The following is a 17,506-nucleotide window of genomic DNA, read 5'->3' as shown; positions in this document are numbered from 1 at the left end:
TATCCCACATAGTAAACATCTGTGTCCCGTTAAGATTTCAGTTCCCCTGCTGAGCAACAGGCCTGCTGGTCTCCAGCCCCAAGGTTTGCTTATTCTTTTGCAAAGAGGAAGCCAGAGGAACAATGATTTAAAAAGCAAAGTGCTGAAGAAGAAGGATAAGCGGGTCAAAAGTGTAAGGTCAAAGGTCTACAGTAGGAATCTTCCAAGTGGGGTGCGTATGTACTCCAGGGAGCACGCCAGGCATCTAAAAAGACTATATTATACCTCGAGAGAATAAATTAAGGTTTTAATTCTTTGGGTTTAAAAAAAAAGGAGAGACTATATTAGAAACTGCTTCCATGTACCTATCTACATATAAACGACATTGAGATTCTCACTTGAATCCTGTGTTAGACAATATGTGAGGTATTTCACAGCATCAAAGGGTAAGGGACAGCGGTATTCTCACTCATTCCTACACTCTGACATGTTGCAGTTATGTGTGTCCCATTCCATGGACTTAATGGGTTATGTCATTTGGATTTAACTAAACCAAGCACCACAGAGTAGACAACTGTCTTTCAAAGATGCCTACAAAAAACACTGGATGGAAGATAATACCAATCATATAAGCACAAACAGACAACTGAGAAAGTGCTAAGCCAATGCTTGTTTCATAGAATGAGCTCTTCCAAAGCCACAGTGCACAATAAGAACCGGGTGACTTCCAATTGTGAAAGGCAGTGCTGTTCAACACAACCTACTGCAATGGTAGAAATGCTCTGAACTGGCGCTGTCCAACATGGTGGGCACTGACCTATGTTTGCTGAACACTGGAAACGCAGCTAGAGCAAGTGAGAAACTACGTTTTTATTTTTCAAATATTAATAGCCACATGTGGCTAGTGGCTACTACATGGACAGTGCAGATCTAAGAGATAACAAGCTCTTAGGTTTGAATGTTTTTCCTTACAAGCTGTGACCTTTGGCCTAACTCTCCTAGGCCTCACTTTCTTCAATATAATCATAATGCCTATCTCATATGGTAGTTGTTAAGATTAAATTAGTTAATGCATAAAAAGTACTTAGCACGTTGCATAGTAATGGAAAGTTTTTATTATCTTCTAATCAGATCAGAGAAGAAAAAAATAAGTTATTAATTTGAAACATGAAGGAACAAATTCTTGTTACTAACGAACCCTGAACAAAGTTTATATTGGGCTTTGAGACATTAAGTAGTTAGGCCAAGGCTAATACAAATAGCAAGACATGTACAAAAACAAAAATTTCATTTTTATTTTATCCTTTCTTATATCATGAACACTGTAGATATTCATACAACTATATAAACTACATAATTACTTTAAATGTGAAGGATATAAAGACACTAATGGAAAGACAAAAATTGTCAGCATGATAAAAAATAAAAACACCACCCCAGACCAAACTATAGTATTCATTTATACACATTCATAAACAAATATATATGCATTAGATATATGCACTCAATTTTTTTAAAACAAACAATAAAATGTTTAGGGATTACTGGGCTAAACCATAGGATAAAAATATTTCAATAGTATAAATACTAGCATAACACTGAAAGTCATATCTATGGAACAGAGTTTTCCAAAATCCTATAGGAAAAAGTTCCATGGTCAAGTAAGTTTCAGAAAAGATTGTGTTAAAATAAATTTCTTTACTACAAGTCTTCTTAGACCTTGTGATAAGATACGAATGGTCACAGTGAGACTCAAAGAGGAAATACGTAGCTTCTCAATTGTATCCAATCATAAAATTCTCATTTTCTTAAGCATCTAATTAGAAAATTTAAAGTTCTTTTTTTCTTTAAGACTAGCTCCTCAGCCTTATCTCCTCTTCTTTAGAAGAAATTCTTTTATATTTATCCCCATAAGTTTCACAATTTTCAATCTTCAGGTCTTTATCCTTTGACCTCTCTTCAAATATTCCTCAATTAAGTGCATATAATTTCTTCTAACATCTTGAGGTGAGGAAAACAGATTTTTATATCTCTTCATGAAGTAAAAATTAAGGTATAAAAATGATCAAAATATAATCATAGGATTACAACTGTATCTGTAAATTTTCCCTTTTAGCAAGTATTCCCATATTTCCTTCACGCAGTTACCCCAACATTACCATCGTATATTGGTCAAAACTAAGAAATCAACATTGGTACATTAACTAAACTCCAGAATGTATCTAGATTTCACTAGCTTTTCCACTGTTCTTTTTTCTGTTGCAGGATCTAATCCACAAAAACCCACTGCATTGATGTCGTATCTCCACAGCCTCCTCTGGTCTGTGACAGTGTCTCCCATGATTTTTTTTTCATAAATTTGACTGTTTTGGTAATAATCTGGTATTTTCATAGAATATCCCTCAATTTGGGCTTGTCTGATTTTTCTTCTGATTGGACTCAGCCGACTGAGATTGCAGGCTTTTACACGCACAGAGGTACTCTGCTCACCACATGAGAACATGATGTGGATGTGACTCATCACTGGTGATATTTACCCTCGTCACTTGGTTAAGGCAGTGTCTGTCAACTTTCTTCCCTGTAAACTACCACTGTTCCCTTTCCATCCTCTATTCTGTAGAAGTGAGTAAGTACAGCCTCAAGGGCAGGGGTGCCAGAGGTCAGAAGCTTTGAAAGATAGTTCTGCTTGGGTTGGGGCACATTTGACAGGAAGAAATTTTATTTACTTTATTTGGCTTTCCAGCTACTTATCAGATAAGGATTTCAACGTAAGGATAATACTTTGTTCAAAACATGCTTTTAAGGAAGTGATGAGACTTGCGCAGTAAAACAGCTTCTCCATTCTCTCCTTAAGAATCATCCAAAAGAAATAAGGAGAACATGAAACCAAAATTGTGAACTTTAGCTTCTAAGAAATTAGAAATGCAAACCAACAACACATTAGGAAGGGCTAACAAATGGAGAGGGAGTGAAAATGGGAGAAAATGCCCATCCCTGCAGTTCTCAGGCACACACAGCAAGAGAAAGAATTCAGAAGAAATCAGAAAATCACATGCATAAAAAGTAGAGAAGAGATCATAAAACTACCATCAATTATAGATGTGTTATTTCCACACAAAACCCAAGAAATGCATTTAAAACATTGGGAATTCAGTACTGTAGTTATGATGCACAAATAGCTGGTTAAACATTTTCTGGTTGCGTCTGTGATGGTGTTTCAGGAAGGGACCAGCGTTTGTATTGCTGGACTAAGTAAAGAAGGCCCTCCCCAGTATGGGTGGGCATCATCCAAGCTGCATGAGAGCATGAGTAGAAAAAGGAAAAGGAAGGTTAAACTCCCTCTCCACCTGACTGTACAAGCTGGAGACGGGTCTTCTGCCCTCACAGTATATAGTCCAGTTCAGGTCTTCAAACTGGACTCTATACTGCAGACTTTCTTACTCTCAGGCCTTTGGACTACACTGCTAGCTTTCTTGGGTTTCCAGCTTGCAGACAGCAGACTGTGGAACTTCTCAGCCTCCATAATCATATGAGTCAGTGCTTTTTGACTCTGGAATTAATGCAATAACTAAGCACAAAAGTCAGAGAGGACTAGATGAACTTACAATGAAAAGACACTAATTACAGAATACCCAAGGAAAAAAAATAGCAAGTTTATAATAAAACTAAAAAGAAATACCATATTAATAGTTATATTGAGGAGTTTGCCAGTGGCCTAGTGGTAAAGGATTTGGCATTATCATTGCTGTGGCTCTGGCTAGATCCCTGGCCCAAGACCTTTCACATGCCATGAGTGAAGCCAAAAAAAAAAAAAAAGTTATATTGACCTCTCTAAGGCATATATATATATCCAGGGAAAAGTATAATTTTTACATGCATCCCAATGTTCACTGCAGTACTATTTACAATAGCAAGACACGAAAGCAAGCTAAATATATATAAACAGAGGATTGCATAAGGGTGTGATATATATATATATATATATACACAATGGAATATTATTCAGCCATAAAAACAAATGAAATAATGCCATTTGCAGCAACATGGATGGACCCAGAAATTATCACACGAAGTCAGAGAAAAATAAATATCATATGAGATCACTAATATGTGAAACCTAATAAAAATGATACAAAAGAACTTACAAAACAGAAACAGACTCAAAAGATTTTGAAAACAAATTTATGGTTATGAAAGGGGAAAGGTGGGGGCAGAGGGATAAATTAGGGAGTTGGGACTGACATATATATGCTACTATATATAAAACAGACAGGTAACAAGAACCTACCATATAGCACAGGGTAAACTATTCAATTCTGAGTAATAACCTACATGGGAAAAAATTTGAAAAGGAATGGATATATATATATGTATATATGTATGTATATATGTGTGTATATATATGTATGTGTATATATATGTATATATGTGTGTGCATATATATGTACACACACACATATATGCACAACTGATTTACTCTGTTGTATACCTGAAACTAACTCTGTAAGTCAATTATACCCCAATAAAATGTATTTTTTAAAAAATAATCAACATCAAGATATCAATTCTAAGTTAACTCCTGATTTTACACACAACCAATATCAATTACAAATACAATTTCAGGGACAGGCCAGAGAGACTGATGCTAATATTTATATAGAAACCGACAAAAAAGGCAAAATTACAGGAATGGAAAATCAATCAGTGGAAGACAAGGGTTGGGCATGTAACGCCTGCAATCTAGAGAAAAAAGATGGAGTTTTAAATACATGGCAATGGGTGGCACTCTGGAAGGAAAAAAAAGTCAGACCCTTACCTCATACTTTCTATCAAAACAAATTTCATGTGGATTCTAGTTGGGTAAAGGATATAAAGCTGAGACTAAAACTTTAAAACTGGGAGATTCCATTGCAGCACAGCAGAAACAAGTCCAACTAGTATCCAACTAGGATGCAGGTTTGATCCCTGGCCTCACTCAGTGGGTTGGGGATCTGGCATTGCTGTGAGCTGTGCTGTGTCATGTCACAGACGCAGCTCAGACCTTGTGTTGCTGTGGTGTAGACTGGCAGCTGCAGCTCCGATTCAACCCCTTGCCTGGGAATTTCCATATGCCACAGGTGCAGCCCTAAAAAAACAATAAATAAATATCCAATTTAGAAATAACATGAATAACATACCACTCCTAGTACAATGCTTGATATATGAGGCACTTCTGTTATATGGGTAGCTATTATTTGCCACTATTGTCACACAACACAATTATTCTGAAATGTATCTTTACTATTTTCAAAGTTGAGAATCTATATATGATATTACTATCTAAACAGTTAAAATATTCCTTTTTCCAAAAGTAATTTCAGTTGGTCAACATTCAGTTCGTGGAAATATTAAAATAACTACCATTTAGGCTCTTCAACGTCCAATCATATACCTTTTGCACTCTTTTGCACTCCTTTACAATCCCTGAACATACCTTTGCTATTCTCCATATTCTGAAAACCTATTTTCTTCTGCTGTGAGAACTGCACTCCATCTGCCTACTGAAATCATTCTTCCTAACAGAGTCAGCTCAAATCCCCCCATCCACAAAGCTCTCCTCAAACTTTGCAGACAGATGTATCACATACACACACAGAGAGAAAAGCAACAAAAGATATATAAGAAAATTCAAAGGCAGAGTGGTTGATTTTAAAAGTTATTTATTAAACAAGTTAAACTGAACAAAAAGTATATTTAAAGGTCCAACATTATTGGATCCCTCTGAAATATCTATTCTGGGAATAAGTATTTTGTCAAACTTTCTAATGATGAGGGAAATGATAAAAACAGAACAGGTACAAATAACATTTTTAAACAAACAATAAAGCACATGGTAAACTCAGAAATAAAAACACAAACATACAAACTATTGAAGTATAAAACTAAAACGTTTCATAAGTTTTTAAATGCTTCTGGTATATTCACACAAGGGCCAAGTTGTCCATGTCCAAATTAATAAATAATATATGAAGACCTTTTTAAGGTATCATACTCACAGGAATAATTTTGGAATATGTGTTGGGCACATAAATCATCCACATTTGGCAAACACCTTCTACATATGAACGTATTTACTTACAAAGAATTTACAATTTAAGTATCTTGATTTGAGAGCTGTGGATTTGAGTTCTGTTAAATTCCAACGTCATAATCGCCAAATATGCTATCAAAAAAGTTATTCAAAAAATTTTTTTAAAGCCGTTTGTGAAAATTTCAGTATTTTAGGGCAAAAGAAAATATGTATTCTTGCTCATGAATTCTGATGCCTAGTTTCTATGGCTAACAAACAAAAAAACATGCAATGGAGAAGACTCCTATAGAAAAGCCTTTGTTTTCAGTAATTCCAAATGGTGTTATTCAGTATTTCACTGGAAATAGTGCTTTCACCACAGATTTGGCAGTAGCTTCTGTTTAAAGCATAACTTTGCCCCGTAACATCCATCAAAGGCTTTAAGACATAATTGACTTTGGCAGTACACATGGAGACCATGATGTGAATGGGGGCTGCCAGTGGATAGGAGGGCCTTATGAAAGGGTTTGCTCTGTGTGTGTTTTAAGGAGGAAATGGGATGAAATGGTTTCCTCAGAACTATAAAACACCTTTTCCTAATTAGATTTCAATTGTATAAATAATGTAAATCAAATATTTAGAACTTGAGTCTCTATGAGAGAGGCAACTAGTTTTTGCTGTTGTTTCTTCCCTTTCTTCATTCTTTAGAGAGGAGGACGAAGCTCTGATTTTGTATTTTCTTCTGGACACTCAGGAAAAGGTCTCTGGTGCCCCTTCTCAATCTGAAAGAGAAGGAGAACGAATAGACCTGCCGCTGGCAGGGCTGGAGAAAGTGAAAGGCTCCTTGTCCTTTTCTTTACTGTCGTGCTTATGCTTGTGCTTATGCTTATGTTTGTGCTTCTTCTTCTTCTTCTTGTGCTCGTGGTGATGGTGGTGATGGTGGTCGCTGTGTTTGGAGGACGTAGATTCTTTAGTAAATACTGAGAGTGGAGCTGCTGCAACTGGATTCATACTCATCTCCAGAGGTGACTGTTCTTTACCTTCAAGATTAAAAACACCCAAATGAATCCCTGTTGATAATAAGGAAAGTGAAATGAAAGAAGATGGAGTTGGTGACAGTACAGAACAGAAAAGAAAATAGATTCCTAAGTGTTGATCACTTTCACGGAAAAAAAGAGGAATAGGCTAAGTATCTAAATAAGATATCCAATTAGTTACACAAAGGTAAGTATTCAGCATTGTGGCCAGGAGTAAATATTTCAATTCCTTGTAGTCTATACAAATTATGACATATACCAGTGTGTTATCAAACCATCTTCTAAAAATTAATATTTAACATTTGAAAGTACTAGAAAGCGACAATGGTGATGTGTGTGTTGAAGATTAAGACCCACAATGGTCGATGAAAACACTGCTATTCTATGGTTATTAGGAGGGGAATACCACTACAGGCATATCTCACTTCACTGCACTTCGCAGACACTGTGTTTGTTAGCAATGAAGGTTATCTACTGGCACCGTTTTTTCCACCAGCATTTGCTTGTGTCACTATCACATTTTGGTAATTTCTGCAATATTTCAAAATATTTTCAGCAGTAAAAAGATCACAACTTACTGAAGGCTCAGATGATGATTAGCATTTTTAAACCGAGATATGTACTTTTTTTTAGACATAATGGTATTGCACACTTGGTAGGCTACAGTATAGTATAAACATAACTTTTATATGCAATGGGAAACAAAAAGTTCAGCATTTACATAAAAGTTAATCAAATGTGTTTGAAGGTTCTTTCCATCTCCAACATTCTACCAGTCTAGGAATCTGAGGTAGTCAGTAGTTCTCAGACTCTACTGTACAAGAATTTCTTGCCTTCTCTACAATCATTGGGCCGTACTCAAGAGAATTCTCTCAACAATGTTACTATAGGTTAATGGTACTGCTTTATATGCAGCCAACTAAGAAAAAAAAAAAAAAAAAAAGCCTAAGAATCATCTCAGATCCCCTCCCTTCTAGATCTAGGTGGTTACCAAATCTTATTTACTCTCATTTACAAGACTCTCTTAAAGCTGCCCCTATATCCAGTCGGCAACTGTACCAAATCGGACCACTTCACCTCATCTGGAGCACAGAACTAGCCTCCTATTGACCAGTTTCTTTGCTTGAAGTATCTTACCCTAGAATCCACATTTGAAATATCTACACTGAAGTGGTTCTCAACTAGGGGCAACTGCCCCCCCTCCCAGGGGTTGTCTGACAATGTCCGGAGACATTTTCGTGGTCAGTGGTCACAGCTAAGGTGGGTTGCGGGGAGGAAGTGTCAGTCTTATTGTGGGTAGAGGCTAGGGATGCTGTCAAACATACAAGGCACAGGACAGCCCCCTACAGCAAAGAATCCTCACGGCATAAACTATCAACAGTGTTGAGGTTCAGGGGCCCTGCTTCACAATGATCTTCCTGAAAACAAAGCCGATCGTGATTATTTGCTTAAAAACTCAGGTAGTTCTACTGGCAGAACAAAATCCTGAGACTTAAGTGTAGCCATTTCTGAAAAAATACATACTTTTTAATCCAAACTAGCTCACAAACCAAGCTTTTCATTGAAATAGACTTCAAGGTCGTAATTTTTCTTTCTTTCTTTTTTTTTTAATTAACTCTCAGGACTAATTTTGATCCAATCCAGCTCCAAATCATGGTTTGGTTTTTTTTTTTTTTTTTTTTTGGTTTGTTTTTTTACCAAAGCGAGCATCACTAGAGAATTTACCTAAAAATTACTTTCAGCACTAATTTTTCTAACAGTTTATAATCTGTCCTGAATTTAGCTTGTCTTATCTGCCACTATTCCTTTCTATATACTCTAGACTAGCCCTTTTGTAATTCTGTGTACTTATAAATGCTATTCCTATGCTTGGAATGCCCTCCCCTTATTTCTTGTCTGAGTTACACATTCATTTAACAAATGTCAGAAACTGGGAAAATAGTGATGAATTGGACAGATCTCAATTCTCCTGGTGCTTATAAACTAGCAAAGAAAGAAATCGAATAATCAATTTAATTATAATAATTAATAATTAATTACTTAAATAAGTAATAAAAAGACAAAACAGAGTGAAACAAGACCACCACAGAAGACAGATCAACTTCTCCATGGAAGTTATGTTTAAACTGTAACCTAAAGCAGGAGAAAGGGAAAGAAATATTTTAGGTTCTTCAATAATTTAAAACCCAGCTCAAATGTCATTTCTTTGGGAAGTTTCACCCAAACTGTCCAAAAGAATCAGTTCCCACATAATACAGATGAGGAATTTAAGGCAAAGAGGAACAAGTGACTTGCCCAAGGCAGTACAGGCAGATCCCAGTTACAAAAGCAAAGAGCCTAAATCCAGAGGCACAGATTCAGAGTCTCTGCTCATCTGCACACCGTGTGCACAGAGTAGCACATCTTTTGATCTTTGGATCTTTTTCCCTAGATCACAGCTTCTTGAGGACAGGGTGCCATCTTAGTATCCCGGTATACTGCACAGTTCTTGGCATACTCCCACCCCTGCTTCCCCAAACTTGATAAATGAATATAACAGAATTAGACAATGTTGGTTTCTTTTTAAATAAGATATAAGGTAATCTTAGTCCAACTAAATGCAATTTGAAGATCACTGAATTGTGATGGAACCAGAATAAAGTACAGAAACTATTTTACACCATTCATAAACTGGTATTGACTACTGTCCTTTGTCTCTGGCACTGTTCTAATATTTTAGAACAAGTGAATGTGTTAAAGTTCCTGTCCTCACAGATTATTCACATTTTACTACCACAAACTCTATTTTTTGTATTCATGATTTTTTGCTAAAGCTAACACTAACAGTAACGCAGGAAAAAAAAAAAAGAGAAAGATTATATATAGAAGGTAGTTTGGGTAATTTGTACCTATTGCAACAATTGGTGCCCAGATATTATTCAGAAAAAGGAAAATTTTATAGTTAACTCAAATATGCCACTATGTAATTTTAATTTAGATTTTAAATGAACTATATGAATGTATTCTCAATTCTATAAATATGAGAATCGAAGTGGCTACCTAGCAGAATATACACAGCCAAGTGATGAGGGGAAGTAATAAGACTTTAATGCCTCTTAAACAAGTTCTTTTAATGTCCATCTCATTAGTTAGTCGGTATACATCAACAGACTTTGCAGCTTTCCAACTGGCTGTCTGCACTACTCAAAGTCTGAGGTCCTCTTTTGCATGGAGAGAAGTTTCATCATCTAATCCTAAACACCCGCCAAGCTACTTGGATTGCAGAAAAGCCAATAATTATATTGGAAGCTGTCCTTCCCAGCAGAAGCAACTGCCAAGTGTACAACCAAGTATACTCTTTTCCAAGGAATACTAATAACCACTTCAAAAGGAAATTCAATCTCTTGTCTAGTGGTCTTATACTTTGCATTAAAGATATACTGATTATAAATCTTCTACTTGATTTGCATCAATTCTATTAAGAAGACAATGGATAAACTAGACCCAAGGATAGAAGGGTTAGGAACCACAGCTCCTAGGACAAATGGCTGATTCCAGGTCTGAAGAGAATATTTACAAGATGAGCCTGAAACATTTGATGTGATAGCAGGGAAGTTAAAATCTTCTCAATGGACTCAGCTTAAGATATTCTCACCAAAGTTGGGACAATTTATCCTTAAACTCATAAGGATAATAATTGTAATGGACTAGAACTATTGATCACTATTGGAAGATACATTAGCCAATTTATTATTTTGAAAATTATTAAATGAGAAAATTGAGTCTTTATCTCTCTTTTGCTATATGATCTATACTACTGGCTAACAACAGATGAGGGAGAAGTTAGCTTTATGGAAATAAATCCAGCTTACCAGCTTATAAATAAAAACAGAAAGATGAATTAGAATATCATCATCTTGCAATTCTTAATGAATTAATGAATTCATTGAGGCCTTGAACACCTTAGTGGCTAACCTCATAAAAAAAGTCAACCAGGCATTGTATGCTTCCAGATGGAAGAGCATATTACTATCTATAAACCTGAATCTAATTAAGTTTCTAGATATAACTACAAATTTAAAGGAAATACAGAGGACTCTAACATGTTAATTACTCCACAGGCATAGAATTTGCAAAATACAGACTTGAAAACTACAGATCAAAAAATCTGGGGTTTATAACAAATATACTATAAAAAGGAAAAAGGGAAAAAAAGGTGGATTGGAAACTTCTAATTTAAAAAGATGTAAAGGATATATCAACCAATTGCAATGTGTAGGTCTTATGTGGACAGTAACTCAAACAAATAAACTGCTAAAAATTAAAATAAAATAATGGCATTTATGACAATTGAAATTTAAACAATGATCATATATTTAATAGCATGAAAAAACTTTATTTTTTAAAGTACAAGAATATTATTATGGTTATAACTTTTTAAAAATCTTTATCTTTTAGAGATACATACTAAATTATTTATGAATAAAATGACTGTGGGATTTGTTTCAAACTGATTCAGAAGGGTGGAAATGGGTAAGGGTATAGATTAAACAAGACTGACCATGAGCTGATCATTTCTGCAGAGTAATGAATATATGAGGGTTCATATAATAGTCTGACTACTTCAGTTTTCCATAATAAAAGCATTTTTTAAGAAGGAAAAGTTAAGGCAAATTGGTATGACCCATGAAAAAGTTAAATGCTCTTATTTTTTTCATTTACAAAGTTCATTTCTAGAAATTTATCCCACATAGGTGCTCACACATTAAGTACAAAGGAATATATACAAAAATATTCATTAGAATAGTGTTTGTAACAATAAAACACTGATAAAAATCTAATGTTACCCTATCACCATGACTAACCTTCAGCTATTAAGTTTCCATTTGTTACAGACAATACACATTTTTTGATTAATTTCCATCTTTCCTGAATAACTTTTACCAGGTCTAATACAAGGTAATAAAAAAGTACAATTTCCCTCCCACGTGGACCTTATTAACAGTCTGATTTGGACCACATATGAATTTACTTTCACACTACCATTCTTGAGGTCATCTATAAAACCTCTACTGAGAAAAAATTATATATTACCATCTCCCAATACAATGATTAATTTCACATATCATTTTAGGGGTTTACAAGATAGCCTGGGAACTTGAGGCCCATGCAAGTTAGGCACCACTCACTTTAAAGTTAATGAAAGCTATTTTTAGTGACCCAAAATATATGTCTCTATTGCAGATAGGAGATATATTAGGAAAAGAAGATAAAAGTAATTCATAATACTGTAATTTCCCTATTTCATGCTGTGGGAAAAGAACAAACAGATGTTCAGTTTTACTGTTCTAACATAAAATCTTTCCTAGAGACCTAATGAATTCGCGATGGATAAGTTAGCTGCAGTCGATTTAGCAAATGCAGAACAAACAGAAAGAGGTACTTAACACAAGCCTAATGTGGAAGCTTTCCAGCCTCTCTGATAAAAGTGCTGATAACAGACAGTGAGTAACCTGCTGATTCTATTAGATTCATCACATTAAGTAGATGTTTAAATTACACAAAACATGCAGTTTCTGTTAGGAAAAGTGTGAAGTCTGTTCTTTGGATTCTTCAGATCAAAAAAAAAAAGTGTAGAATTATATCACAATTTAAAGAAAAAAAAGAATCAAAGTCTGTTTTTCATATTAGAGGTTCAAAAGAAAGAACTCTGGCTTTTTTTTTTTTTTTTTAAGGATTTCTATACCAGAATAGTGCTTTTCTGACTTATGCAAGAAGTTGTTACATAATGCTGCAGCCCAACTTAGGCAACTGCAGGAACTCTCCTTTCCTTCCCCACAGAAACCACGAGGGGCTTCCCTCCACTCCCATTCCAGTCACTTCTCTTTGCTCATCCCAGCAATCCCTGCAGCAACCTGGGAGACAGACCAGCTGGCTCAGGCTTCCGCAGTGGTAGAGGGGAAAGGACGTGGCATGTGCAACCCATTACGCCACACACACAGCCCTTTCTCCAATCCCCTTCCTCACCTCAGGAGAAGAAAAAGAAACTGTTAAGTAATGAAAGAAAATACCGCTACTTCTCCTTTCTTAACCTAAATGGCTTAACCTACCACACAGATGATCCCAACCTTAAAATATTCCTCTATCAGATGCAAGGAAAGAGAAACCTGGAGTGGAGGTGGGGTTAAAAAGTAAACCATGACCTATCCTCTACCCAGCAGTGAGCATCTCTTCTTTATCAAACCCGGTTCCATTTCTATCCCTCCCAGAGGATATCTGCAATACATTCTGGTTCTCAACTGTCATCTGGCTTGCTGGCTCTCAGGGAGCCATCTTAGACGTCATCTCAGCTCATGAATAAAAAGCAAGCAGGGGAGTTCCCGTCGTGGCTCAGCGGAAACAAATCTGACTATAGCATCCATGAGAATGCAGGTTAGATCCCTGGCCTCACTCAGTGGGTTAACAATCTGGCACTGTCATGAGCTGTGGTGTAGATGGCAGATGCGGCTTCTTGGGTCTGGTATTGCTGTTGTTGTGGCGTAGGCCAGCAGCTGCAGCTCCTGATTTGACCCCTAGCCTGGGAACCTCCAAATGCTGTGGGTTAGGCCCTAAAAAGACAAAAAAAAAAAAAAAAAAAAAAAAAGCAAGCAGGGATCTCAAACTCAAAAGGCTTGCACTTAAGAAGACGACAGCATAAATGAGTAAGCAGACTATCAGGAGCAGCACGAAAAGAATCAATGGACTAGAAAGCCCATCCCTGCCTAAGGATCCCTCAGTTAACTTTTTTTTAAAGAAATGCTGGAATCCAAATTTTTATCTGTAACCTCTTCATTTTTAGCCAACTACTACAAAAACTTTTATAAGATTTCTATAGCCAAGTTATCAGTTGGATGAGCCTGAATACAGCCCCCCAAACCCATTTGTGAACTTTAATTTAGAATCCCTAAGGGACTTAAGAGAAGTCATAGCTTCCCTTTGCACTGTTCTATTCCTCTTCTCCAGAACCCCCAATCAATCTCAGGCCAAGGCTGCTACCATAGTAGGGGATCCCCTCAGCTCAGGCAGGAAGAGGAAGTTCCTGTTTTACCGTCAACTTCACTTGGGCTGGATTAAAGCTGTGTTTCTAACATTCCAAAATACATAGCTCCAAGTGCCTTTCTCTTAGAAACACTGTTACACATTAGGTTTAGTACTTCTACTTTTCAGTATGGTATAAGTTAAAAGGTTTTTTGTGGGCTAGTTTGGGAAAGTTACCTATCAAATGTAACGATATGTCTATAGGAAAACTGCATTTAAAATTCTAAAATAAGTACATGCATAAATAAACCTTGGAACCCTACCATTTGTAAAATGAACATTTTTTAAATTCTAATAATATCACTGTTGAATTTCAAGACTTGCTCAGTGGTCAGAGGGCACTGGATAGTTAAATATATTAAGGGAAATTACAAAGGCATATTAAAGAATATATTCAAAATTAGGTTTTACAGATCAGTCCATATACTATACTGGTATACAATTTGCCTCATGACATAAAAGGGCCCGCCCTACACTGAAGCAAGCTAAAATTGTAATGCTTCCCTCTTCCCTACCCACTACCCCTTTATCGCCTCCCCCATCTTCCCAAGAGCCATAAGAACTATAAGACTATAAAGAGATTACAGGAGCCATAAGAACTATAAGACTGTAAAGAGATTTAAAAAAAGTCAAAATGTATTTTTTAAAGCAATATGAAACAATGACACAAAGGCACAATGACGGACACAAAAAGGTGTTGAGATCTGCTTCTACATGTAAATTAGTGAGCCAAATCACCAGGAAAAACTAAACTAACATCTTCAGATTCTTTACTGGAACAATAATGTATTTGATTGTTAGAATTTAGACTATTGTTTTTTTAAGGCATGGAAAGTTGGCAGAAGCATCACTCTCAAACTATACGAAGAGGTTTTAAATCCTCTAAGCTTTATAATTTTAAAAGATGTAAAAAATCTTTCATGTCTGCTAAAATTTTAGTAAGTATAATAATAATAAAGCAAAATTATACCAAACCCCCAAACAAAAGCAAAAGAATATACAGTCAGCCAAGGGCCAAGAAATGTCAAAATTTACTTATTAAAGTTAAGAGCTAAAGGTCTCCAGGTGACTTCCTTTTAAGATATATTTTGCGTGAATCTATTACAATAAATACAGACAGCTCACAAAGAGATACAAGCAACCAATAGTTTAGGATATTAATACCAAAATATTTTGAGGTGTTGGTTTTGTTTGAAGTCTCCTATTAATCACAGTTGTTCCCTAAGTTCCTCAAATCAATAAACAGTTACTCTTTTGTTTATATGATAAAAACATGGTTTACATAAGCAAAATCCGTCAGCTGCAATTTTAGAGCAGAACTAATGACATCTGGAGAAACTATTCTTTAAAAATGATTTTGCTTATGTATCTTGTTTTCCACTCCCTTTTCCTCCAAAATTTGAAGACTGAATCTTTATTCATCAGCATTGAAAGTTTACTTTTTATTTGGATTATAGCCTTCTTTTCGTAAGCAAAAGACTAACAGAGTTAGGTAGAAGACAATGTAAAACAGTAGAATAGGCAACGATCACAACTGAACTGAATTATCTTTCGAAAATTTAAGCCCAATTAGTATGGACTAATAAAAAGAATATATTAGTCTTCTAGGTAGATCACCAAGTTTTCATGATTGATCCTAAACGACAAAGTGTAAAACTGCAGTTTCCAGGGGGGAGGGGGAGGGGAAAAATAACCAGTTGATTTTTGTATTTTATGAAAATACAAAGGTATAGATTTGAGTTCCTACTGAAGCTGAAATTTTTCACATTATAATATTCTTAGAAAAAGCACAAGGGAAGAGCAAAATGTTGAAATATGAGTATTTTAAATGGCACAATAGAGGATGACTTTCTCCCCCCCTTCTACTTTTCTGTTATTTCAAAGTTTTATATAATAAGAATATATTACTTTTTTTTTTTTTTTTTTTTTTTGGTCTTTTTGCCATTTCTTTGGGCCGCTCCTGCGGCACATGGAGGTTCCCAGGCTAGGGGTCAAATCGGAGCTGTAGTCACTGGCCTACACCAGAGCCACAGCAACGCGGGATCCGAGCCGCGTCTACAACCTACACCACAGCTCACGGCAACGCCGGATCGTTAACCCACTGAGCAAGGGCAGGGACCGAACCCGCAACCTCATGGTTCCCAGTCGGATTCGTTAACCACTGCACCATGACGGGAACTCCAGAATATATTACTTTTAAATAGCAAAAGGTCTAATTTACAAGTCTTTATGTAAGATCACACAACATCAATGTGTTGCAAGAAAGCAAGTGCTCAGATCTATATTTTTTAATATATTCTTTAAGCTGATAAAGAAACTTGATAAGTGTATGAATTTGTTCTTGAGCGAAATAACAATAATTTCACCTGTTCCCTTACGTCCAAGTTCCATACTCCACTGGGGTTTTGTGATGGGTGTGCCATCACAGCCCGATGAGTGCTGGGGCACTGAAGCAGATCGGGAGCTGGCTGGCCGATATTTAGAGAGACCTAAAATGTCAAAGAAGAGGAAAAACAGGGTTTTATTTCTTTCTTTCCCCAAAGAAAACAGCCTGAAGGTTTTTTGCTTATTTTTTCTTTTGCAGCCACCTCCGCAAGCATATGGAAGTTTCTGGACCAGGGACTGAATCCCAGCCAGAGCTGTGGTCTACACCACAGCCGCAGCAATGCTGGATCCTTAACCCACTGCACCCAGCTGGGGATCAAACCGGCACCTCCAGAGAGAAGCGGATCCATAGTGGGAACTCCAGCCTGAAGGTTTTTATAAGTTAACCTTAAAACCAGAATCAGTTTAACAGTAAAATTCCAACAATAAAAAGAATACTATTTTTTAAAACTATTGAAGATTCCACTTGATTTACTCCTTTATCACAGTCCCAATATACTTAAGTCTGAAAAACACACATTCAAGAAAGACAGTAAGTCTGACTGCAGTGCTGGACATATAAATTGGAGTCTATATTCTGGGGCAGAACCATGTCATATTTTTTTTGCAGAACTTAGCATACCGTAAAGTTTGCCTGCTTCTCTTAAATTTATTAATAAATTCCACTGTAATATTTACTCAACAAATCAAAATAATTTAGGGATTGCAGAAGATATTTAAAACAGGAAATATTTTGGAGTTCCTGTTGTGGTTCAGTGGTAACGAACCTGACTAGTATCCATAGGGACATGGGTTCAGTCCCTGGCCCTGCTCAGTGGGTTAAAGATCTGGCGTTGCCGTGACCTGAGGTGTAGGTCTCAGATGTGGCTCGGATCCTGTGTTGCTGTGGTTGTGGTGTAGGCCAGCAGCTGTAGCTCCGATTAGACCCCTAGCCTGGGAACTTCCATATGCTGCAGGTGTGGCCCTAAAAAGCAAAAAACAAAAACAAACAAACAAAAAA

The 17,506-nt window shown here is 36.3% G+C and overlaps 1 protein-coding gene across 1 annotated transcript in view; it reads right to left on the bottom strand.

Moving 5' to 3' along the window:
- Window positions 5,662-17,506, bottom strand: part of TAF2 (TATA-box binding protein associated factor 2) — an 87,202-nt gene continuing 75,357 nt past the window's right edge. The window contains exons 25-26 of the mRNA XM_021090551.1: window positions 16,488-16,610; window positions 5,662-7,068 (exon numbers count right to left, since the gene is read on the bottom strand). Of these exons, the coding sequence (XP_020946210.1) occupies window positions 6,806-7,068; window positions 16,488-16,610 (386 nt within the window). The 3' untranslated portion in view covers window positions 5,662-6,805. The remainder of the gene's footprint in view (window positions 7,069-16,487; window positions 16,611-17,506) is intronic.

Source organism: Sus scrofa, chromosome 4, assembly GCF_000003025.6.
Source record: "Sus scrofa isolate TJ Tabasco breed Duroc chromosome 4, Sscrofa11.1, whole genome shotgun sequence".
NCBI lineage: Eukaryota > Metazoa > Chordata > Mammalia > Artiodactyla > Suidae > Sus > Sus scrofa.
Note: the sequence above shows the minus strand (reverse complement) of the source record. Positions and strands in the feature narration are given on the sequence as shown.